Source organism: Dreissena polymorpha, unplaced genomic scaffold, assembly GCF_020536995.1.
Source record: "Dreissena polymorpha isolate Duluth1 unplaced genomic scaffold, UMN_Dpol_1.0 chrUn052, whole genome shotgun sequence".
Taxonomy (NCBI): Eukaryota; Metazoa; Mollusca; class Bivalvia; order Myida; family Dreissenidae; genus Dreissena; species Dreissena polymorpha.
In genome coordinates this window covers 146,196-171,787 of record NW_026273366.1, presented here as the reverse complement: position 1 = coordinate 171,787, position 25,592 = coordinate 146,196, and the positions used below count along the sequence as shown (strand labels likewise).

General features: G+C 35.3%; 1 protein-coding gene across 1 annotated transcript in view; it reads right to left on the bottom strand.

Annotated features, from left to right (window-relative positions):
• Nucleotides 1-231: 231 nt before the first annotated feature.
• Nucleotides 232-25,592, bottom strand: part of LOC127863874 (telomerase reverse transcriptase-like) — a 33,326-nt gene continuing 7,965 nt past the window's right edge. Inside the window, exons 6-24 of the mRNA XM_052403559.1 lie at nt 24,729-24,814; nt 22,790-23,630; nt 22,239-22,309; nt 20,556-20,685; nt 19,686-19,753; nt 19,059-19,208; nt 18,626-18,696; nt 17,222-17,429; nt 15,959-15,996; nt 15,340-15,468; nt 11,931-12,185; nt 10,568-10,705; nt 10,140-10,256; nt 8,680-8,887; nt 5,240-5,341; nt 3,472-3,552; nt 1,782-1,851; nt 876-972; nt 232-237 (exon numbers count right to left, since the gene is read on the bottom strand). Coding sequence (XP_052259519.1) covers nt 232-237; nt 876-972; nt 1,782-1,851; nt 3,472-3,552; nt 5,240-5,341; nt 8,680-8,887; nt 10,140-10,256; nt 10,568-10,705; nt 11,931-12,185; nt 15,340-15,468; nt 15,959-15,996; nt 17,222-17,429; nt 18,626-18,696; nt 19,059-19,208; nt 19,686-19,753; nt 20,556-20,685; nt 22,239-22,309; nt 22,790-23,630; nt 24,729-24,814 — 2,866 coding nt within the window. The remainder of the gene's footprint in view (nt 238-875; nt 973-1,781; nt 1,852-3,471; nt 3,553-5,239; nt 5,342-8,679; nt 8,888-10,139; nt 10,257-10,567; nt 10,706-11,930; nt 12,186-15,339; nt 15,469-15,958; nt 15,997-17,221; nt 17,430-18,625; nt 18,697-19,058; nt 19,209-19,685; nt 19,754-20,555; nt 20,686-22,238; nt 22,310-22,789; nt 23,631-24,728; nt 24,815-25,592) is intronic.

The window sequence follows — 25,592 nt, the reverse complement described above, 5'->3', positions numbered from 1 at the left end:
TTATTCAGGAAAATGTCAAAATCATTTGCGAGATACCCTAATACTCAAATGGAAATTCAATACGAAGCTTTTACAATGTTGTCTGCGCTACGTAGTTTCGTGTATCAATAAATTAACCCACGCCTATTTTCGCGCGCTTTTTGTTATAGAGAAACACTGGACACGAAAATATCATGGGCATATACATGTATTTATTTGTGTCACCCTTGTCCCGATTGGACACATATTTAATCAAATCTTTAAATAGAAACATATGTCGAAATTCATGTGATATTTTAGAAAAATGTTGGATGTCTGTGTTAATGAGTTTTCTTGAGCACTTTTCTCGTCAGTATTAATCAGAATTTGCATTTGAAAATGGAATATACGGGATTAGCGGGTAATGGATAGAGACGGAAAAATTCGCATGTATGTGGTAATCGATAATGACAGTAATAAACGCATGTATCGGGGAAACGATAGACTCGGGATTATACGCATCTATCAGGGAAAGGGTTAAGAAACAGTTAATAAAGATAATTTGGACAGATGATGCAAAACCTTAATGTCAATGTATTATGTAGTGAATTGTTTCGAAACGTAGTAACGCTCCATGTAATAAATTGTATGATGCGAAACTCGGAGTCCATTTCTATCCGAGGTACATGTACATTGTAAATTATAATTAATACGATTGTCCGCCGAATGACTCGACATCATCAACAAATTCCTCGGCATCATGCCGAGGCGTGTCGCGGAGACGAGATGCGGAGTGCCTCGGCGGACCGACGAGGCTACTCGGCGACCAGATAGTCGATTCCGAGTCGACTCCGCGAACACAAGATGGCGTCTGACTCCGCGGATCGCGGAATATGTTTGTTTTGCGTGAGCTGTACTGTAAGTAGAAAAAGATGGTAGACACTGGTGAAGATCTGACTGGGACTGTTAACTGCAGGGTCCAGGAACATGTCATGACACTTCTGACGCAAGGAGCTGTCATAGAAAATTATTTTCCAAAACCTATAAAATGGACTAAGCCAGTAAGGGCTTGCTTCGGGAAAAAAACTCAAATATGTTTACTGACACAAAGTCTGGCCAATTATTGATTCTTTCAAATATGCTATCCATATCATCTGTTATTATTTTATTGCAATACCCATTGGTGAATAAAATAGGCCAGCGTTGTTTGCACTCAGGGGATAAGTGTTCTTTTTCCAAAGTCTTGCCATAATTTTCATGATAGGCCTTTTGTATAAGATGTTTATTTATTTATTCTTTATTTATTGACTACTTTAATTTCATAACGATAACCAAATGTGTTCCTCTTTCAGTATAAATATAAACTTGAGTTCAAATTGCAAGTGTCCAATTTGTTAATAACAGATATAACAAGATGTGTTTGTGAAATACTATGTCCCCCCATATGTTTGACCTTTGACCTTGAAGGATGACCTTGACCTTTCACCACTCAAAATGTGCAGCTCCATAAGATACACATGCATGCCAAATATGAAGTTGCTATCTTCAATATTGCAAAAGTTATGGCAAATGATAAAGTTTGACACAAACAAACCAACAAACCAACAAACAGACAGGGAAAAAAAAAAGATGTCCCCCAGTATAGACTGGGAGACATAAAAAGTTATCATACAGACTTTATGCGGCATCCTGGTAAGGTCATACAGCATGAGAACATTATTATTATTATTAACAATCGGTTGATGATAGAACATTAATAAAATCAAAGACAAACTTATGTGTATAGAAAATTATACATAAGAAGCTAAAGAAGCTGTGCTCACCCAATCAATTTCCTTTTGAATGTCTTTCCAGGTTCCCTTACAAAATCAAAAGTCATTGTGTCTTTAATACCTGTTAAGTAAAGTAGAACCATATAACTTATGGTTTTCAATAGATAAGACACGATATAATACAAAATAAAGTATTTACAAAGATTAAGAATGATAAGGATAGGTATGGTGTACAAAAAGTTGTCAAGACCACAAACAATATAGCAGCAACTCTTTTTACTTTTAAACCTAAAAAAGATGATAATAAATGACTTCAATAAGAACTCTGGGAGTTAAAGGAGTCACATGACTACAGAGCGCTTATGTCAGACATAGGCCATAATATTGCAAGGCACACAAAAGTCTAACACCTGTGCTCGAGACAAATACTGCATTAAAGGGACCACCAACCACAAATGACGAAAAAAGAAAAGTTCTAAAATACCGTAATTTTTTACAATTATTAGTTTATATTGATTAAAATATCATGACTGGTATATTACATTTTTTGAAAAAAGTTAATATTTTCAGTATATTCGGTAATAAAAGTTTGCGATGTGAAATCGAAAGTACATCGCGAAAATAGGTGACATAACAATATACACACTATAAATAACGCAAGTAGATTGCTCATTTTATATATAAAATTAAAACAATTCACTACGCATGACCAATTTGCATTCCTGGGTTTACTACTTGACGATGAGGATCAATCTACTGGCATTATTTATAGTTAACTGGTAGTTACCTGCAGGTACCTATACCCAGTAAAATTTATTACCGAATATACTGAAAATATGAAAACCTTTTTCAAGTAATGTAATATACCAGTCGTGATATTTTAATCAATATAAACTAATAATTGTAAAAAAATACAGTATTTTAGAACTTTTCATTTTTCGTCATTTGTGGTGGGCAGTATAATTTAATAATTGTAAAAAAATACGGTATTTTAGAACTTTTCTTTTTTCGTCATTTGTGGTTGACGGTCCCTTTAAATGAACAAGAGATTGCCAAGCAATTTGGTCCCCTCCCGGTGAAACTCCACCATTGTCAGATTAAAAAATATATATTTGTTGCCATAGCAACCAGAATTTTTGACATAGGAACAAAATGAAATGACGTGCATAATCTCCATATTGCGATCTATCCATGTTTCAAGTTTCATGAAAAAATATGAAGAACTTTTAAAGTTATCGCAGGATTCACTATTTTCAGCATTATTTCTAGTCTATTTGTTAATATTTCTAGTCTATTTGTTGCCATAACAACCAGAATTCTTAACGTAGGAACAAAATGAAATGACATGCATAATCTCCATATTGCCATCTATCCATGTTTCAAGTTTCATAAAAAAATATGAAGAACTTTTAAAGTTATCGCAGGATCCAGAAAAGTGTGACAGACAGACTGACAGACAGAGCCCAAACCATAAGTTCTCTCCGGTTTCACAGGTAGGGGAAAAAAAAAGTATTTGAGGAAGAGTATTGGTCTAATTAATGCACTGCACATCCCCTAAATGATATGCATTTACCTCTAAAGTTTCACGTAAATATCTTTCATTGTCTAACAAAAAAGATCATTACTCATAAAATTAGTGCTGGCTTTGAAACTAAATAAAGTCTTTAAAGAATAAAAGCTAAGGGATTATGTATATTTTATATGGTAAAACAACAAAAATAACAATTCCAGCCCTTCCTACTTGCGCCCGCATATCTGGTATAGTCCATAGCCACTTCCAGTGTCTGCATGTTGAACAGAAGTCCACACCATGGAAACCAGCCTGAAACATTGAGATATGCCTTCCAATTGAGTCCCAGACCAGACAATACACAATTGAAGCGTACATTTAATCATAAAGAATGCTCTACTACAGTATAACACTCAAAGAACAAATAACTATTATATAGTAAAATCCATTATCGATGTTTCATGCCACTTTTTTTGCATGTCATTAAAAACACAAATTTAATTAATACAGAAATCCCAATACATTACCAATTTTGCCTATAATTGACCTCAACATGTGACCTTAACCTCTCAGCTACTTCCATTGTGCATGAGACACACTCTTCTCTATGATAATGACTGGATGTTATTTTAAAGGGATCTTTTCACGTTTGGTGAATTGACAAAATTGAAAAAAGTTGTTTCAGATTCGCAAATTTTCGGTTTAGTTATGATATTTGTGAGGAAACAGTATTACTGAACATTTGCCATGGTCTAATATAGCCATTATATGCATCTTTTGACGATTTAAAAACCTAAAAATTATGAAGCGTTGCAACACGAAACGATTGAATAATTTGGAGGGTTCTGTTGTAGTCAGTTAAATTTGTGAAACTACAAAGATTGCTTATATAACGTATAAAATACGCACTTATGTATGCTTGGCAGGACAGCTCAGTTGGCTAATGTGTTTTTACTTCAGGATTCTGGGAGTCACTGGTTCGAGCCCTGCTACGGGCTACTATTTTTTTCCTTTTTTAAATTTTATTTTAAATTTTTTACTGGAGCTTTTTAAATTAAATGTATACATTTATCAATATAAAGCATTTAATGACAAACTTCAAAACATGCCAAAATCTGTGAAAAGGCCCCTTTAAAATCACAATATAAATGATACACTTACAGTCTGGACAATCTGCATTATGCCCACTGTGACCTTTGACCTTAAATTGTTACTTTGCATATGAGCTAGATAAACAAGTGTTGTCTCCATACAATCGACTTCATTTGTGGCAACTTGGCAATTTATTTTAAATATGTCGGAAAAATAATAAAGTTACTTCCTGGACAAGATTTGGTTTACATCTCAATAGAAAGAAGGTAGTGACATACTTATGGAAACACAACTGGAGAAGTGAAATAGTTAATGCTTCAAACTTTGTGCCAAAAAACTAAACAACAAGAGCAGTCTCCATAGGAAGACAGACAGACAGACAGACAGACAGACAAGACAAGACAAGACAAGACAAGACAAGGCAAGACAAGGCAAGGCAGGCAGGCAGACATACAGGCAGACAGACAGGCAGAGCAATCACTATATGCCCACCTACAGGGGCATAACAATCATGAGACAAAGAAAGTGGGTAAGTTAAATATATTTTAAGACACAGTCATATTCTAACAGGTTCATCAAAATGATTTTACCTATCTGATAGTGATATTGAATGGTTGATCTTGCAAAGATAAGTCTTTTATTATTATTCAAACACTTAACAAGGGCTCAGCGTTAGAATAATAAGTGGAAAACAGTATAAGATATGAAAATAACCAGTTTTTTCCTTCGGAAAACCTGGTTAACAAATGATTGATCTATTGACTTTGTGAGGTAACCTATTCAAGTTTGTCATTATTTGTATACTTTATACATGCAAATAAAATGCATTTAAATTATTCATTTTAAAGTCCGGAAAGCATCTTACAATAAATGGACTTTTGTAGGGCAAACCTTCTTACACATTTACCTGTTTCAATGTACTCAATGGACTGGTTTTTTACCACACTGCAACAAGAGAAGTTACTCATGACTTTGTCAACATTGGTATGACAGTTATAGTCCTTGATCCCTGCAATGAAGAAAACAAGAGCACCGCCTTGCGGGTGCAGACCGCTCATCTATTTTCTTTTTAAAGGTGAAGGGACTCTCATTTTCAATCACAAAGGAGGGAGGAGTGGAGTGAAGAGGGGTGTATAGTGTGGGGTTGTGGACATTTATTACATTATCTTCCAAAAAAGCGAAAAAAAAATGGGGGGGGGGTATAGTGTGAGGGTGTGGTGGTAATTTGTGAGATGATCTTAAAAAAAAAAAAAAATCAAAAAAAAAATTGGGGGGAGGGTGGGGTGGGGGGGGTGGGGTGGGGGTATAGTGTGAGGGTGTGGTGGTCATTTGTGAGATGATCTTAAAAAAAAAAAAAAAAAAAAAAAAAAAAAATTAGGGGGAGGGGGGAGGGGGGGAGGGGGGGGAGGGCACGGGGGATGGTTTGGGTGGAGTCTATTGTGGTATGTCAGGTAAGAGTAGTTTCATCAAAGTATCAATCAAATCTAATCATAAATAAAGAAGTTATGGCAATTTTAGCAAAATTTAATAATTTGACCTTGAGAGTCAAGGTCATTCAAAGGTCAAAGTAAAATTCAAGTTGCCAGGTACAGTAACCTCATGATAGCATGTAAGTATTTGAAGTTTGAAAGCAATAGCCTTGATACTTAAGAAGTAAAGTGGATCGAAACACAAAATTTAACCATATATTAAAAGTTACTAAGTCAAAAAAGGGCCATAATTCCGTAACAATGACAACCAGAGTTATGCAACTTGTCCTTTTACTGTACCCTTATGATAGTTTGTGAGTGTTCCAAGTATGAAAGCAATATCTATGATACTTTAGGGGTAAAGTGGACCAAAACATAAATCTTAACCAAATTTTCAATTTTCTAAGTATAAAGGGCCCATAATTCCGTCCAAATGCCAGTCAGAGTTACATAACTTTGCCTGCACGGTCCCCTTATGATAGTTCATAAATCTTGCAAGTATGAAAGCAATAGCTTTGATACTGTAGGAATAAAGTGGACCTAAACACAAAACTTAATCAAATTTTCAATTTTCTAAGTATAAAAAGGGCACATAATTCTGTCAAAATGCCAGTCAGAGTTACATTACTTTGCCTGCACAGTCCCCTTATGATAGTTAGTAAGTGTTGCAAGTATGAAAGCAATAGCTTTGATGCTTAAGGAATAAAATGGACCTAAACACAACACATGCCAGAGTTATCTAACTTTGCCTGCCCAGTCCCCTCATGATAGTAAGTAAGTGTACCAAGTTTGAATGCAATAGCATTGATACTTACTGAGAAAAGTGGAACTAAACGCAAAACTTAACCAAAATTTTCAATTTTTTAAGTATAAAAAGGGCACATAATTCTGTCAAAATGCACGCCAGAGTTATCTAACTTTGCCTGCCCAGTCCCCTCATGATAGTAAGTAAGTGTACCAAGTTTGAATGCAATAGCATTGATACTTTCTGAGAAAAGTGGACCTAAACGCAAAACTTAACCGGACGCCGACGCCAATGCCGACGCCAAGGTGATGACAATAGCTCATATTTTTTTTTCAAAAAATAGATGAGCTAATAAAATGCCATGCATATAGTTTTGTATCGGTCAGTAGATAAAAAAATTTGCATTAAAACATCAAGTATGAACTGTCTAAATATGTATATGAAAAAATAGCATACAACCATTAACATGTGCTTGAAGTTATTGGTGGAAATTAAATCTTACACGTTTAAATTGTCCATTAATTTAATATAATTTTCTGAAGTATTTATTAAGTTTCTGGTTATTTTATTAAAGAATTGAAAAGCATTTTTCTGCATTTCATCGGTGTATGAACTGTTGGGAAAATGACCCCTAATTTGCATAAATTAGATGTATTTTTCCCGACAGTTCATACACCGATGAAGTTCAGAAAAATGCCATTCAATAATTATAATTACAACACAAAATGATCTTAAATCTGAAATTCTATCGTGGTAAGGGTCATAAAAGTCCTTTTTAATCTAGCGTATGAATCTTTTTTCAGTTTCAGTTTCATCTCCGTCAAACGGGTATATCGTTGAAGTTCGAGCAAAAAATATAACATCATTTGGCTATTGATCAATACAAACCAACGCCATTAAGTTTCGCGCAAAACATAATGTCATTTTGGCAACTTGTTTATGACCAGAAAGTAGCACCATGAATATTCATGTTTAAAATTGCATACGAAGTGGGTTCATCGGAAAATGAAAAACCGGTCACGGGAACAAATTATCCAATCAGAATGCAGCATTCATATGAATGTGACAGAAGTTGTTATTATTTAAATTTAAATACATTTACATGTAAATAAGCAAGCTGTTTGCTTAAATGGCCAGTTAAAATAATAGCATCTGGACCCAAGTGTTTCTTTTAAAACTACTAGGGTAAAAAAAAATACATAATTCTAAACATATATGAAAACAATAAAAGTAAAAAACTCTTACAATTGCAAATGTCAAAACAATTCACAGCTAATTATATATCATGCCATGACATTTGAGCACTTATTGCAGCTACATAAAGAAATTCAGACGATCCTTCTATTGATTTTCTGGGCTATTGGATTGAAAGCCCCATACATGTTCAGCGAAAATCTGTCCTTTGTACAAGATATTAAAAGATTGATGGTGGTCAACACGTTTCTACATATTAGAGTATAACACAACCTTATAGGTCACAGTTTTCAAATATTGCAAACTCTAGTTCTTTATGTTAATAACAGCTATCAAAACTAAAAACAAAGCTGTGTTTGTGAAACACAATGCCACCTATTGCGCGGATTTGAAGCCATATATTTGAACTTTGACCTTGAAGGATGACCTTGACCTAGACTTTTCACTACTCAAAATGTGCAGCTCCATGAGATACACATGCATGCCAAATATCCTGGGGCATAAAAATGTACTGTAATGGCATCATTAAAATACACAAACACAGATGAATACAAATACAGGAAACCAGTAAAGCACTTTACTATTACGGCTAATAGAGTTCACACAGTTCACGTTAATGATGCAAGCCCTTCTAACCTGTCAGTACTTGTCTGCTTATTAAATGCACACAAAAAAGAAACTCCGGTTCCATAGAAAGGTTATTCATATCATTGCAACAAGACCATTTATTAAAGGCAAGTGACAAATTGCTATACAATTAAACACAAAATAAAAACAGACAACAAATATTAACATTTATGAGTAAAACTCATATTCAGCCCCTTGGAACCATAAATGAAAACCATATTCTTTGGGGTTAGAACCAATCTCAGGTGGCCAAAAGTTTTAAGTGTGAATATCAATTTATCTCATAGTATAATATAGGCACACGTTACTAACCAGCCAGCATTGTCCTGAGGAAGCCAGTGGCCCTTTCCAAGGAGGGAGACACAAAGTGGTAGTCATCGACAACCCTCATAAGCAGCTCGTCACTCTGCAGGGCAATGTGGTCATGCTCCATGCACGCGTAGTAGAAATTACAAAGCAGGGTGGATAGAATAGAGCCCTGGCTGATACCCTCATTCTGTAGGTAATACTGCCTGCCTACCTGTATCAGTTTACAAACTGTAACATAGTTTGTTAATAAGTAAATTAATTTATTAAAATTACATTGATCTGCTCATGTTGAATCGGCTTACTGTTAACAAGTTGGCAAATCAAATTGTTGGTTAATTATAGGTGTTAGCCTTTGATCGGGGTACACTACATTTTGCCGTGGAATCAAAATAATGTAGGAGCGATTGTCCGGGTTGGCAAAATAATGTAGGAGCGACTGTCCGCCCTGTCAAAACATCGTCGGAGCAACTGTCGCCCTGTCAAAACATCGTAGGAGCGACTGTCCGCCCTGTCAAAACATCGTAGGAGCGACTGTCCGCCCAGTCAAAACATTGTAGGAGCGACTGTCGGCCCTGTCAAAACATTGTAGGAGCGACTGTCCGCCCTGTCAGATTTAGCGTAGTAGCGAATGTCCGCCCTGTCAAAACATCGTAGGAGTGACTGTCCGCCCTGTCAAATTTAGCGTGGTAGCGAATGTCCGCCCTGTCAAAACATCGAAGGAGCGACTGTCCGCCCTGTCAAAACATCGTAGGAGCGACTGTCCGCCCTGTCAATACATCGTAGGAGCGACTGTCCGCACAGTCAATAAATTGTAGGAGCGAATGTCCGTAGGAGCGATTGTCCGGGATTTGTTAAAACAGCATGCAAATTATTGAATGAACAGAGTCTTAGCTGATGCTCTCCTTTTTGTGGTAAATTAACTGGAACTTGCCTGATGCACTTTCGTAAATTATTATATTGACTGGGTTTAGCTAAAAGCTTGATTCTGGGGGTAATACTGCTGGCCTACTTCTAGCAACTTGTTTTATCTAAGACAAAACATTTAAGTTAAGGCTGAATGTTTACCTCACAACATACATATATCTATGATTGAATTTATTTTATAACCATGTATGTTAAAAAAATATAGGACATGTGAATGATTGAAAGTAGATGAATAGTATTACTTAAATCAACTGATAACAGAGATTGATGCTTAGCAATTATAGTTCTTAAATGTTGCTTTGTACATTTTATTTGCCATACATTGTTTTGTATCTACCATTTACATGTATGTAAACACATGACATTGTCCTTTTGATTTCAACAGAGGTTGAACATTATAGATGTTGTCTATGAAAACAACTGCTGACCATCCATTAATGTTTTTTTTTACAAATATTGTCTGTAGAACAATAAATTAATAGCGTTCCAAATGGCTAGACGCATTAAAAAGTGAACACTGTTGTCAGGTAAGATCTTACCTTCACAATATTGTTGAAAATGTGGCTCCTTAGAATTTGTAGCACTGTCTCGGCTGATAAATGCTGGTAGAGGACCTTATCTACGAAGACAACACCATGCAAATTTTTCTCAATGACCTGGAGAAAAGAGATAAATTAACTGGTTTTGTTTATAAAGAAATATAATACTAAAATTATATCTGAAACACCGTGTTTTTTTTTAGCTGTTTTAGGTTGACAGTACTTGTTGATCTTCATAGTTGGCACTATGCATGTAAAAAACATACTTTAGGAATAATTAACTTAAAAAATATTCCTTGTCATTTACCCGGTATACCACTAAAAACTTAAGGCATGCATTTGTCTTAGACAAAATTAAATTAATTTCAATCATGGTAGATACTTTTTTAATTTTACAAGACACATAAATATGGATTCTTCTGGCTGACCTGTGATTTTGCAAAATTTGTGAAATCCTGAATGAAGTTAGAAAGCTGGGCTGCATGTCTCTGGTATGTCTTGCGCACCTGACCACCTTGCAGGGAGAAGGTGAAATATTTGCGAACCACACACTCCTCCTGCAACTCCTGTGCACGAAAGGTTGTAAAACTAGACACGTATTAATTCAACAAACTGATAAGCCAATCAGATACCACTTTATAGAAATCATTTTGTATGATCAACAAAGAGTGTCTATGTATGATACCCAAAAGGTTGAGCAAGATTAATTTGCAATAACTGCTTCAGTGGTCTTATTGTACAACCTTTGTAATAAACAAAATACATACTCTGAATAATTGACATGAACAAATGGTATTCTATGAACTATTTAAAAATCATTATATTATGTTTATGGAGAACTTCATTATGATTGATATAAAACCATAGCAAGTAAGCAAATTTGTTGAATTGATATCCCCCACAAAATAAACTTTGTTTATGTATCGGTGCAAAGCCCTAATATACAGTATAATAATTAAGTGTAGTGTAATAATTAATAGGAAATAATTAAAAGTAGGGTAATTGTTTTTATGAATTTCAATTCTCCTCATTGATATCTACACACCCATGAAGTTTCATGTTGAAATCTTGTAGCGTATCTGAGATATAGCCTTGAAAAGTTACATCATACAAAAACAATGAAGGGCAATAACTCTTAGTTAAGAAAGTGCAGGGTTATTTATAATTCTTGTGCATGACACTTCTTCCAATTAATTTTGACACGCAATCGAAGTTTCATGTTGAAATGTTGTATCATATCTGAGATATAGCCCTGCAAATCTCCATCATACAAAAACAACAAAGGGCAATGAATTTTATTTAAGAAAATGATGGGTAATGGCTCTTAAGTATGGGACTTCTCCTAATTAATATCAATACACCCATGAAGTTTCATGTTGAAATCTTGCATTGTATCTGAGATAAAGCCCTGAAAAAATTCATCATACAAAAAACAAAGGGTAATAACTCATAGAAAAGAAAGTGTAGAGTTATGGTTCTTGTACATGGCACTTCTTCTCATTGATATCTATACACATATGAAGTTTCGTGACTTATATTGTTTCTGAGATAAACCCCTCAAAAGATTGGTGACAGACGGATGGACTGACTGTCAGACGGGCCCAATCCTGTATTAACAGGGTAAAACAATTAGCTTTGTATATCGGGAAAAGCAATGACTCATAGTCTGAAGCCACAATGTATGAAATGTTATTAATTCAATTTATATCCATTAAAAACAGTTTGACACAATCTCAACCAACAAATTCCAATAACCTGCTAAAAAGACCAAGAAACCTATCTACTATCTACCTCTTTGATAATAGATTCCATAATCTGCACCAATTTCTCTTGGATGATGGAATCATAGCAGTTAGAGATGTCTGTCTTAACAAAATACAACTTCCTGGCCCCGCCCTGTCTCCAGATTGCCATATACTGGGCCCAGGAGGCGTGGATATCGTTCATGCCCAATTTGCCAGACCCAACCAGCCTGGGTGTCCTGTCTTTTAGATGTGTGAGCACCTTATGGAGATCCTTGAGCTGCTGGTTCACAGACAGGTAGGGCTGAAATGAAGGAAAACAAACACCAATTACTATTGTTTGTTTTGTACAGTAACATCATTACTGATGGTTGAGGATGCCAGACAAATATATGTGCTATGAGGTCATAACTTTGAAGTTTTGACATCAATCCTGCACAGATTTTAATTAAGCCCTAATAAAATTAAAGCAAGAAACTCTTTATTCATAGACTGGTTGGACTGAATGCATGAAAAAACAAGATTAACAGTGGAAGCTCCCAGATGATGCGCTTTGTCAATCTTTGTGTTAATAACCACCTAAAAAAATATATTATTAGCCTCAGTGACCTTGACCTTGAACCCAGTGACCTAAAACCTCATCAAAAGGTAGAATTCCATGCAAGGTACCTACATGCCAAATATGTAAGAGATCAGTAACATATTGAAGGCGCTATGAGAAACTGTAACAAAATTGTGACGGAAAAATCTATTTTAAGCCTCTGTGACCTTGACCCCAGTGACCTCAAACCTCATAAAAAGGTAGAAATCCGTGCAAGGTACCTACATGCCAAATATGTAAGAGAAAGGTAAAATATTGAAGGCGCTATGAGAAACTGTAACAAAATTGTGACTGAAAATAATCTATTATTAACCTCGGTGACCTTGACCCCAGTGACTTCAAACCTCATCAAAAGGTAGAGGTCCATGAAAGGTACCTACATGCCAAATATATAAGAGATCGGTAAAATATTGAAGGTGCTATGAAAAACTGTACCAAAATTGCGACGGAAAAATATATGATTAGCCTTGGTGACCTTGACCCCAGTGGCTTCAAACCTCATCAAAAGGTAGAGGTTCATGCAAGGTACCTACATGCCAAATATGTTAGAGGTCGGTAAAATATTGAAGGTGCTATGAGAAACTGTAACAAAAGTGTGACAGAAAAATCTATTTTTAGCCTCTGTGACCTTGACCTTGACCCCAGTGACCTCAAACCTAATCAAAAGTTATAGGTCCATGCCAGGTACCTACATGCCAAATATGTAAGAGAACGGTAAAATATTGATGGCCCTATAAGAAACTGTAACAAAATTGTGACGGAAAAATTTATTATTAGCCTGGGTGACCTTGACCTTGACCCTAGTGACCTCAAACCTCATCAAACGGTAAAGGTCTATAAAAGGTACCTACATGCCAAATAAATTAGAGATCAGAACATTTTTGAAGGTGCTATGGGAAACTGTAACAAAATTGTGACGGAAAAATCTATTATAAGCCTTGTTGACCTTGACCCCAGTGACATCAAACCTCATTAAAAGGTAGAAGTCCATGCAAGTTCCCTACATGCCAAACATGTAAGAGATCGGTAAAATATTGAAGGCGCTATGAGAAACTGTAACAAAATTGTGACAAACAAATATATTATTAGAATGGGTGACCTTGACCCCAGTGACCTCAAACCTCATAAAATGGTAGAGGTCCATGAAAGTTACCTACTTGCCAAATATATAAGAGATTGGAAAAATATTGAAGGTGCTATGAGAAACTGTAACAAAATTGTGATGGAAAAATCGATTATTAGCCTCGCTGATCTTGACCTTGGCCCAGGTGACCTCAAACCTCATCAACAGGTAGAGGTCCATGCAAGGTACCTACATGCCAAATATGTAACAGATCGGTAAAATATTGAAGGTGCTATGGAAACTGTAACAAAAGTGTGACGGAAGGAAGGAAGTAAGGAAGTAAGGAATTTCAAACTGGCAACTATATGCTTCCCGAAAATTTTCGGGGAGCATAAAAACGTGCTGATTCACATACAGGTTAGACCCAATAAAGAAAAAAAACTGTTGATTCAAAGAAAGGTAGGGCTTAATGAAGGAAGCAAACTGTTAATTAATAAATGAAGGAAGCAAACTGTTAATTAACTGTTAATAGGTTTGAATGTAGAAAAAACTGTTGATTCGCAGAGATGTTAGACTGAATGAAGAAGAAATAATGGCTGATAGCAAGACAGGTTGGATTAAATTAAGGAAGCAACGCTTATTCACAGAAAAAGGATAATTAAGGAAAAGAAACTTATTTAAAGACATGTGGGACTGAATAAGGAACAAAACTGTTGATTTACAGACATCCAGGACTGAATGAAAGAAGAAAATGGTCATGTACAGACAGATAGGACAGAATGAAGGAAAAAACTGTTGATTCACAGACAGGTTGGACTGATTGAAGGAAAAACTGTTGATTCACAGACAGGTTGGACTCAATGAAGGAAAAAACTGTTGATTCACAGACAGGTTGGACTGATTGAAGGAAAAACTTTTGATTAACAGACAGGTTGGACTGATTGAAGGAAAAACTGTTGATTGACAGACAAGTTGGGCTGATTAAAGGAAAAAACTGTTGATTCACAGACAGGTTGGGCTGATTAAAGGAAACAACTCTTGATTCACAGACAGATTGGACTGATTAAAGGAAACAACTGTTGATTTACAGACAGGTTGGACTGATTGAAGGAAAAAACTGTTGATTCACCGACAGGTTGGACTGATTAAAGGAAACAACTGTTGATTCAAAGACAGGTTGGACTGATTAAAGGAAAAAAACTGTTGATTCACAGACAGGTTGGACTGATTAAAGGAAACAGCTGTTGATTCAGACAGGTTGGACTGATTAAAGGAAACAACTGTTGATTCACAGACAGATTGGACTGATTGAAGGAAAAAACTGTTGATTCACCGACAGGTTGGACAGATTAAAGGAAACAACTGTTGATTTACAGACAGGATGGACTGATTAAAGGAAAGAACTGTTTATTCACAGACAGGTTGGACTGATTAAAGGAAGAAACTGTTGTTTCACAGACAAGTAAGACTGAATGAAGGAACAAACTGTTGATTTACAGACAGGTTGGACTGAATGAATGAAGAAAATGGGCCATAATTCCCCATAAACGTGTTTGCAGCCAAAATTGCTTTATCTTTAAATTAACGTCATTCAGCAATGAATGCTTGAGGAATATTCATCAAGCTATTAAAGAAGTAAAAACATAGGTTTCAGGAAGTATGTACTGATGCACTAACAAACAGACAACTGTCTCTGAATTTATGGGGGCAGGTGACATTGCTTAACCCATGAAAAACAAGTATTGTGTACAAGGTTAGATAAACACAAACACTGTCTCAGTACATTGTCCAAACCTGAGTGGACAGTATCCTAGCAGGACATCCCATATTCACTATAGGTCTCAGTGACTTCTGTTTGGGCAGAAAGCGCAGCGTAGATATGCCAAGGCCTGCCCGAGAAGATACCAGGTTTCTCACAAACATCTGAATTTACAATAGAGTAACCCAAATGACATAGAGTAACCCAAATGACATAGAGTAACCCAAATGACAAACAAAAATAAAAGTAATGACTTTAAGTAAATAATAACTTTTAATTATTTTTTTAAGTAATTGACATCTAGTCTGTATTTATATTTAGTTTTAATGTTTGTTCATTGTAATCCTTCTAAAGTTACCTGTGCGCTAATGTGCAGAACTTTTTTATTTTTGCCAACTTGTGCAAGACATGCTTCCACACACTTATGATACCCATGTTGCAGACTATCACAACATAAAAAACTCTCTTGACAATTTTTTATGTATATATCTAAATTATGGAAAGTGAAACACTTAAAAAAAATTCTCTTAAACATGGTGTAAATGGCATCACAAAAATAATTATGCATGCTTGTTATTTTACTGGAAGGCTACACGAGGTAACAAATACTTGTACATTTGTAGTAATATTTACATGAGGAATAAAGAGCCTCACCTCTGAAACTGGGCTCATTATCTTTCTACGAAGTAAGCCTGAAACAAAAGGTACATTTTTCTTTTTACAATTGTCATCGAAAATGGCATACATGCTTTTGTAAATTTTTTATTTATAAATTTTCATTTCCTTACTTGTGTGAGAAGAAAAAAAGCATATCGAAAGTTTTGTTGTAGAACTTACTACAATTTTTTTTAATAACAACCAAATTCATTGAATTTATCTCGCCTAATAAATTTTGTTCATGGATAAATGCAGAACTAAAACAAGAAGGCAGGAAAGGCCCAAAGTCCCTCACCTGAGATACAAAGCAACTGACCTGTTTTGTGAAGCCCAAGATGTGATTAGAACAAATGTTTTGACCAATTTTCATGAAGAGTGAACAATAAATGTAACTTTAAGAGTTCTAACAAGGTTTTAATATAGCCATATAAAGATAAATTACCCGCCCCCTGGCAGCAGCGTTTTTCAACAGACCGCAAACATTTTCGTACACATCCAAGATATCATTAAAACAAATATTCTGACCAGATTTCATGAAGATTGGAAATAAATGTGACTTTAAGAGTGTTAACAAGTTTTTACTATAGCCATATAAGGAAAATGCCCCGCCCCCTGGTAGCAATTTTTTTCTACCAACCCCAACCATTTTCGAACTTGTCCAAGATATCATTGAGACAAATCTTCTGACCAAGTTTCATTAAGATTGGACAATGAATGTGGCCTCTAGAGAGTTAACAAGGCAAATGTTGACGCCGCACGACTGACAAAAAGCGATCACAAAAGCTCACCATGAGCACATTGTGCTCAGGTGAGCTAAAAATTCATGACATTATTATTCCAGCACAATTGTCCACTTTCACCAAATTAAAATGTAAACAAATAGTGGTGACACATTACATAAACAAGAGATGTGTTTGTCAGAAACACAATGCCCCTTATTGCGCCGCTTTGACCTTTGACATTGAAGAATGACCTTGACCTTTCACCACTCAAAATGTGCAGCTCCATGAGATACACATGCATGCCAATTATTAAGCTGCTATCTTCAATAATTCAAAAGCGACCAACCGACCGACCGACAGACAGACAGGCAAAAAACAATATGCCCCCAATCTTTCAATCCGGGGGCATAAAAAGAGCTTGTTTGTTGGTTCAGATATATATTGATTTATCAGTTAACCACTTGTCGCCACATGCAAATTAAAATCAATCATCTACCAAAACCAATGAAGACCATCTATTGTTTTTATTCACATGTACCAGTCAATCCCAGAATGTGCAGCCTAGTCCAAGTGGCCTGCCTGTAGTAAACCAGTCTGTATCGCAGGAAGGTCGTATCAGTGATGTAGAAGTGCGTGCGCAGCAGGACAAACACAAACTGGGTGATGATCCAGTGAACCAGTCTGGACATGAGATCCAGTCTGCAACGGTTACACTCTACTGACAGCAGCCACTGAACGTTCTTTGTCTGGAATGACACATATATTTGGTTTCGAAAGAGCGCAAATACCTAGAAGGTAAAAAAACCATTGAGGTTTGCATAAATTTTTGGAAAATACTAGGGGAAAACTGGAATTGTTGTAATAAACAATAACATGCCACTATTCTCTCATTTTTTTCATGAGAAAATAACTGGAGAATGGGTAAATTAGTGGGGTTGAACAAAGTGGTTTGCATAACTAAACTTCATATTTAAATTTAATCACTATAAAAATGTTGAAGTAGTTTTCTTCACTATCTTTTAATATGCAGACTGCAATTTGTCAGCTATGTTCAAGTGCAATTAAGTGAGAAATGTAAATATTATTGCAAAGAAAAAAAAAGTTGTGTGCAGATCTACCCTTTATGATGATCTCATATATTAAGCTTTCGTTTAATCGGCTGATGAATCTGGAAGTATTTATTAAGCTCCAAAAACTTGTAACATTATAACAAACCATTCAAATTATAAACTGGTAGTGACCCAATATATTCCCTACCAGCAGGGCATCATTACAATACTAAACTTTCAAGCTAGTATATTCATTTTTATCCCACTTATACAGCGAATTCTGTTGATTAAAGCCACGTTGATAAAATATCTGGTATAATCCACTGAACGTGGTACGTTGTTAGGCTACCTAATGTAAACAAATGTAGTTCCTTGTATATAACAACTAAATGTTATATTGATGTTATAAAACTTATAGATTTGCAATTCAATATGAACAAAATTGTAATTTATAACGCACGACTCTTTGTCACAGAACGATATTCTGATTTAAAAAAATGATTATTTGATCAGTGGTTATTTTTGGAATGCTGAGTATTACACTGACCTTGGTTACACTACAGTCATCATCAAAGTACAATAAAGACTCATGAAAACGCAAAATTATCCAGTTAAACTAATTTTGTTTGAATAAAAAGGTTTACGGAATAAAAAGTGGCATAAATAGAATAATAGGTTAGTGTTGATTATAGATCAGGTTTATCATGCTCGGCACGAAAATGAAAAAGCACTCGCCAAGGCTCGTGCTTTTTGTTTTCTAAGCCTCGCATGATAAACCTGATCTATAAACAACACCAACCTATTATTCTATATATTTAATATGAGGAATATTGAGGTATTGTCATCAGTGCACTAAGAAGTTCCCCATGAATCCACTATGATACAAAGCATACCTTTATTCCCGACATCAGTTGGCCCAGGGACATCTTGTCATACTTGCCAAGGGAGATAACTTTGGATACATCTGTGCAATAATAAATTCATAATTAGAGTTATCTTTCCTCTTACAAAATTACTTTCCATAAGATATTATACACATTAATTTTTTTAAACATTTAAATAAGTTTGAAGATTTATCGACATTATGTCGGTTAAAAAATGCAACAACTTTTATTGCTGACTTATTGCCATTTATATAAATTTCATTTCATTTATTGTCAAATGTGTTGCAGTTATTTATAGCTGACTTGTTTTATATTGGCAGAAAACCATTTTTGCCATCATTCAGTTTCTTACATAGGAAAGAAAAACAACTTAGAAAACAAAAACAATGTCATGAGCTATTATTTCAAACACAGCAATGATCCACAATCTCACATAAATTACTTTTCAGCAGAACGTTTCTGTTATGCCTTCCGCCAATTAGCTCCTCTGGTAACATGCGGAGGATGCAAGCTCGTACAAACAAATACACCTGTCTGTGGTGATGATGACCGTGCAACAGTTTGGAAATATTGCAACCTTTGCTGGTCAACACTAAAATGGACAAATGATTAAGACACATTTTTATTTTTACACTAATAAAAGTTAGTTTATAGCCAAAATGCTATAATATATTTTTGACAAAGTTGTTTTTCCATTTTTGCCAAAAGAAAGTTTTCCATTTTTGGCCATAATTCTTTTACATTTTGAGCCACATGTTTGGCCTTTGACCTATGGCGTAAACCTCACATTTTCCAAGAGGGTGACACATCTTCTTTACATCGCACGAATCCTATAAATTACCTCTGTTTGAACACAGGATACACTGGTTTAATGATAACATAACAGCTTATTTATTGGGATAAGCTTATTGACTTAATTCACCTCCAGCACAGAACTAAAAAACTAAAGTATTTATTTTAAAGGTATATTTTAGAATAAAGGTTAGTGCCAGATTAATGTTGTATAGCTGTATCGATGAAATGCATTTGCAAACATGTGAACAATGACATTGATAGTTCTTATACACACCTGAATTCCCTGTAGCATTCTTATTCAAAGGGCAAAGTGCGGTCAATATAGTTCTTGTTGGGCCTTTCCTAGAAATCAATTTCAACTTCAAAGAATTAAAGCAAGCAAAATTTGTATACATGTATAATTGAATGTCTTACAATTTACCGTATATTACCTACCATCGACTATCTAATTGGAGTCATCATATTATACTATTGTTAAATATGTGACATCATTATAAGACATAAGGCCTACATTTATTTATTTTGATTTCTGTCATAACAGCATCATGTTGTTTGCAGTAACAAGTCCATATTTCTTTTTTTTATATTAAAAAACAGTTTAACTGACAATAGGAAAGCATGTGAACTCTAAATGGCATGAATGTTCTTGTATATTGGAAGTCAAGTGCAGAGCTCTTATAAAAGACATTATGGCAATAGATGGTTAACATTACATCACATAGTTTCCAAGAGAATTAAGCCATAATAAGTAAATTGTTTAAGACACATGTTTACTGAAAATACAGAATTTAAGTTGATAAAGGATGACATTAATTTACTGTAGTGAGTCTGTTTGGAGTCATCTTAAAAAACATCATAATAAATAGTGATCATTAATGATTAAAAGTAGAAGATACAAATATCTTAATCTGCTGCAAATGTTATTGGGATATACAAAAAAAATGGAAATGTGGCCAACGCATGAAACAAATAGTAGGTAAGCATGTAATAATAACTGAAATCAAAGTGATAATACAAACGAAACAGTGAATCAAACAGCATGACATCCTAGTTTTTTCTTCCATGCTATGACCTTTTATGAATATATATGTTAAGCTCAAACTCGGAGAGTCAATAGCTGAGAGTTGGATTATAACAAGTTTACCTGAACTTCCTTCCAAACTCCGACAGCAGTTCCACAACTCTTGTCTTTGTCCCCTCAGTGGCTTCTAGCACTGTAAACACCTCACTAAACAGCTGGGAACCACTGGTGTCCCCTAGTCTCGACAAAGCAGCTGAAATAACAATTAAAGATACCCAAACAGCTTCACAGTTTAGTATACAAGCATATTAATTGATATGCAAATGTGTATGAGCAATGTGGCTGCCCTTGGTATGGGATCTATTGTAGTAAAGTGCAGAAGCAATGTGGCTGCCCTTGATATGGGATCTATTGTGGTAAAGTGCTGGAGCAATGTGGCTACCCTTGGTATGGGATCTTTTGTGGTAAAGTGCAGAAGCAACGTGGCTGCCATTGGTATGGGATCTATTGTGGAAAAGTGCTGGAGCAATGTGGCTGCCATTGGTATGGGATCTATTGTGGTAAAGTGCAGAAGCAATGTGGCTGCCCTTGGCATGGGATCTATTGTGGTAAAGTGCTGGAGCAATGTGGCTACCCTTGGTATGGGATCTATTGTGGTAAAGTGCAGGAGCAATGTGGCTGCCCTTGGTATGGGATCTATTGTGGTAAAGTGCAGAAGCAACGTGGCTGCCATTGGTATACGATCTATTGTGGTAAAATGCATGAGCAATGTGGCTACCCTTGGTTTGGGATCTATTGTGGTAAAGTGCATGAGCAATGTGGCTGTCATTGGTATGAGATCTATTGTGGTAAAATGCAGGAGCAATGTGGCTGCCATTGGTATGGGATCTATTGTAGTAAAATGCAGGAGCAATGTGGCTGCCCTTGGTATGGGTTCTATTGTGGTAAAGTGCAGAAGCAATGTGGCTGCCATTGGTATGGGATCTATTGTGGTAAAGTGCAAAAGCAATGTGGCTGCCATTGGTATGGGATCTATTGTGGTAAAGTGGAAAAGCAATGTGGCTGCCCTTGGTATGGGATCTATTGTGGTAAAGTGCAGGAGAAATGTGGCTGCCATTGGTATGGGATCTATTGTGGTAAAGTGCAAAAGCAATGTGGCTGCCATTGGTATGGGATCTATTGTGGTAAAGTGCTGGAGCAATGTGGCTGCCCTTGGTATGGGATCTATTGTGGTAAAATGCAAGAGCAATGTGGCTGCCCTTGGTATGGGATCTATTGTGGTAAAGTGCATGAGCAATGTGGCTGCCCTTGGTATGGGATCTATTGTGGTAAAGTGTGAAGGTATAGTCTGTCATATGACCCTACATGTACTTCAAAAAGGGGCTACATGCATGTGCATAAAATGTTGTCCAAGATAAGCCTGTGCAGTCCTCACCTAAAAAGCTGTAAGCGTCGTACCGATTGGCCTGTGCTGACTGCATGGACCAAGTTTCGACACAACTTAAAGAACAAGTATTAAGCCCCATTTTCCCAGAACAAGGTTTGTATAAATTATTTTCAAAATAAGTTGAAAAACCAAAGATATTCATCTTGCTACGAGAAAGAGAATGCTTTTGTCAATAAATTAGAGCTTGATCATTTGAATCGAATCCAGATGCAGAGAGGCTTCCTTTAAACAAAAATTTGTATGAAAGCGAAGTGTCCTCCCTGATGAGCCTGTATGGACTGCACAGGCTAATCTTGGATAACGCATAATGCACATGCATTAAGCCCAGTTTTCCCAGAACAAGGCTTAATAAAACATACCTGACTTGGGAAACTTCTCTCTGACATTCCTCACATATAAGATGCACTTCCTGTCAATGGCCTGAGTTGATCTGTAAAAAAAGTGCTTTATTCATACTCATTATTCATTTTTTAACTGAATATACATCAAATATAAGCAGTATAATGTATCCCTCAGGAAATATTTAAGGTATAAGAGCACACAATTTTAAAAATGGTGATGGGCACCATATTAATTAATTGGACAATGCAATATTCATACAACCAATGGATATTCAATCATAAGTTACGGTAATGACTTGAAACCTATATATAATAATAACTTAGTTCATATCTAACAGAAAGTGAATGGCAGTGGATAATAAGTAACAATAATAGAATCTTAATGAGTATTACCCAAGAAACAATAGCTTCACTGATAGTATGTGCAATACAAAATCAAGATTTTTATCTGACATTAGGATACCTTGTTTGTATTTAGATCATTTTCCTGAAAACCTTTTAAGTTTGTTGAGAAATGAGTCATACAAAGAAATAATTCAATAAATAAATCACACAATAGTATATCATACCGGTAGGTATGGTTCACTGGGCACACTGCATTCCTTTTCGTCCTTTTTCCCACTGCACTAATGGCATCTACATGTACACCGCTGGTCCCTACCCTGACCTGCAGATAATCATGTGTCTTGAAAGCAGGAGTTTCTTTTACGGGTATGACATCTTCCTTTCGTAAACATGGCTCTTTTGTTCCTATCCTTTGTTGCTTTTCATAATTGCTGTCAAATCGTTTCCTCTTCAAACTCTGGGTACCACGTTTTTCATGTACGCTTTTCATTTCTGTTGTTTTGCTACCTTCCATCTTATCTGTACATGTACTTTGACAACTAAATGGCTCAACTAGCCCTCTTTTTGTCAAATTATTTATTTTAATGGCTGTAAACTCATGTTCATGGTTACTTGCCAAAATCTGTCCTCCATTCTCAACTTGGCTATCTACCTGATCATGAACCATCTGAACATTAGTCAAATAATCTTCATTTATAACCAGGGGAAACTCATTAGGTAGGACATTTAAAATAATGTTACCAATATCTTTGTGATCATATGAACCCACAGTCTGCATCAAAAGTTCAACACAATCAATCTTGGTTGTGTTCAAACTTAAGCCATTTGGTCTTTCCTGTTTTTTCGTCTCTTGTTTTCCTTTCTTTGTTCTCTTCAATACTGGTTTGCGTCTTTCTCTCGTTATTTTGTTTCTTTGCAGTTCAGAATCTCTTTTTTGTTGTTTGTGCTCAGAGTCTGATGTCCCACCATGAGTGAAACTATTGTTGATTTGTTTTTGTTTTTTTCCTTGCTTTACCACATGTTGACCTTCAGTGTCTGGAAGTTCAGAATTGTACAGGGGGGTGCCTGTAATGAAAAACATTAAATTAATACATTCAGACATAATTAAGATTTCTAAAAAATTGTCATTATTTAAATACAAAGCAAGGCAAATTTTCTCTAAACTATGTTCTTCATCTGAAAATTACAATAATTTTGAAAACATATGCATAAATAATAATTTTATACAACAAATTTAAGGTTAGGCATTTAATAATATTGCTTGAAATCACATTACTTTTCAATAAAAACAGTTCTTCAAGATTTCAAGTATTTCTTTTCTTGGATTGACCATTTCAAATTTTAATAAAAGAGTTATTGGCTTAAATCTTTAGCAGCATAAATGTCTCTTATATGTGAAAGTTTGGTTTTGAATAATTTGTGTACATTCATAATTTAGATGGGCAACAACAACCTATTACTTTTATTCACATGCCCACAACTGAGGATTGGACACAAAATATTAATTTTCTTTTAATTTGCCTTTATGTTCAATAGGGCTAAGTTGTATATTTTACTTTGTTTCTTCATATGGTATATATAAACGTTGCATAATAATTGATATTATTATGCTAACAAATGCCAATTAAACTGTTTTAAAAAAGAATCAACTTTGCTGCAAATAAAAAATAAACACTATTTGTGTTTATTTCTGATATGATACCTTGTTGTTTGGAGCAAATTTTGTTAACAAAAGGGGTTGCATGAAAAACAAAGACATCTATTTTATACCACTGTCAACATTCATCAAATTAAAAAAAAAACAACGAATTATTGATCAATGATTACGATGAGAACAAAATAAACAAGATGTGTTTGTGAAACACTATGTCCCCGCCATATATTTGACCTTTGACCTTGAAGGATGACCTTGACCTTTCACCACTCAACATGTGCAGTTCCAGGAGATACACATGCATGCCAAATATCAAGTTGCTATCTTCAATATTGCAAAAGTTATGGCAAATGTCAAAGTTTGAGGCAAACCAACAAACCAACAGACAGGGCAAAAACAATATGTCAATCAGTATAGACTGGGGTAAATACAAATACTTTTTTATTAGGCTGCAAATAATTTAGTGTAATATTGTAATATCATTTGTACTGAGTTAACGAGACAATTACCTGTCAGCTGCACAAAGCAAGCCCCTTGTATCTCCTGGTACATAGATGCCGACTCAAATAAGTAGGCAAGCACTGAGTCTCCTACTCTGAAAAAGTAAACAAGAGGGCTATGATGGCCAATATCGCTCACCTGAACATTAGCATAGATAAAGAAAACCAAACTGTTGTGATAGTTTTGATAATTATGGAATCATAATAAAGCATACTTCTAAATCTACTAATTGGGATTAAGAGCTCTTCTATTGTGAACATTTGGCAAATGTTATGAGATTTATATTTAAATTCTTTGGTAAGTGGTCAGTGGTTTTATATTCTTGAAAATGCTGATACAGCTGATTGTTCAACATTTTATGTTCGTGGGTCATAGCTAATGTACATATCCCTCTTAAATATCTGTTGATGACTCTGATCCTATTTAAAATGGTGAACAAGTATGCCCAATAAAATTTCATTCATACAGTGCATAAAGAGGTTCTACTCCCGACACTATTTGACCATTGGATGCCATGTTTGACCATGACCTCTAACATAGGAGGGTTTTTCATGTGTGCAACACATCATTTGATGTTTGTTAGTAACTGTGCCACTTTATTTCAGACTTTTCCAAATGACTTTGAAGATCTGTCACAGGCAAAAAATTACTGTACACCAACTTACAAACAGCACTGTATCAATGTTTCTGCCACAAGTATGTCAGACAAAATAAAGTTACATCCTGAAAACTTTAATCTATTTTCACTATACATATATCTGTATACCATATTTCAAGTGTCAGTCACGTTTGTTGACGCCTTAAATCTTCATTGTGCCCATTTATGAAGTAATCTCTCAGAGATGACATATAAACAAATTGAAACTTCCAAC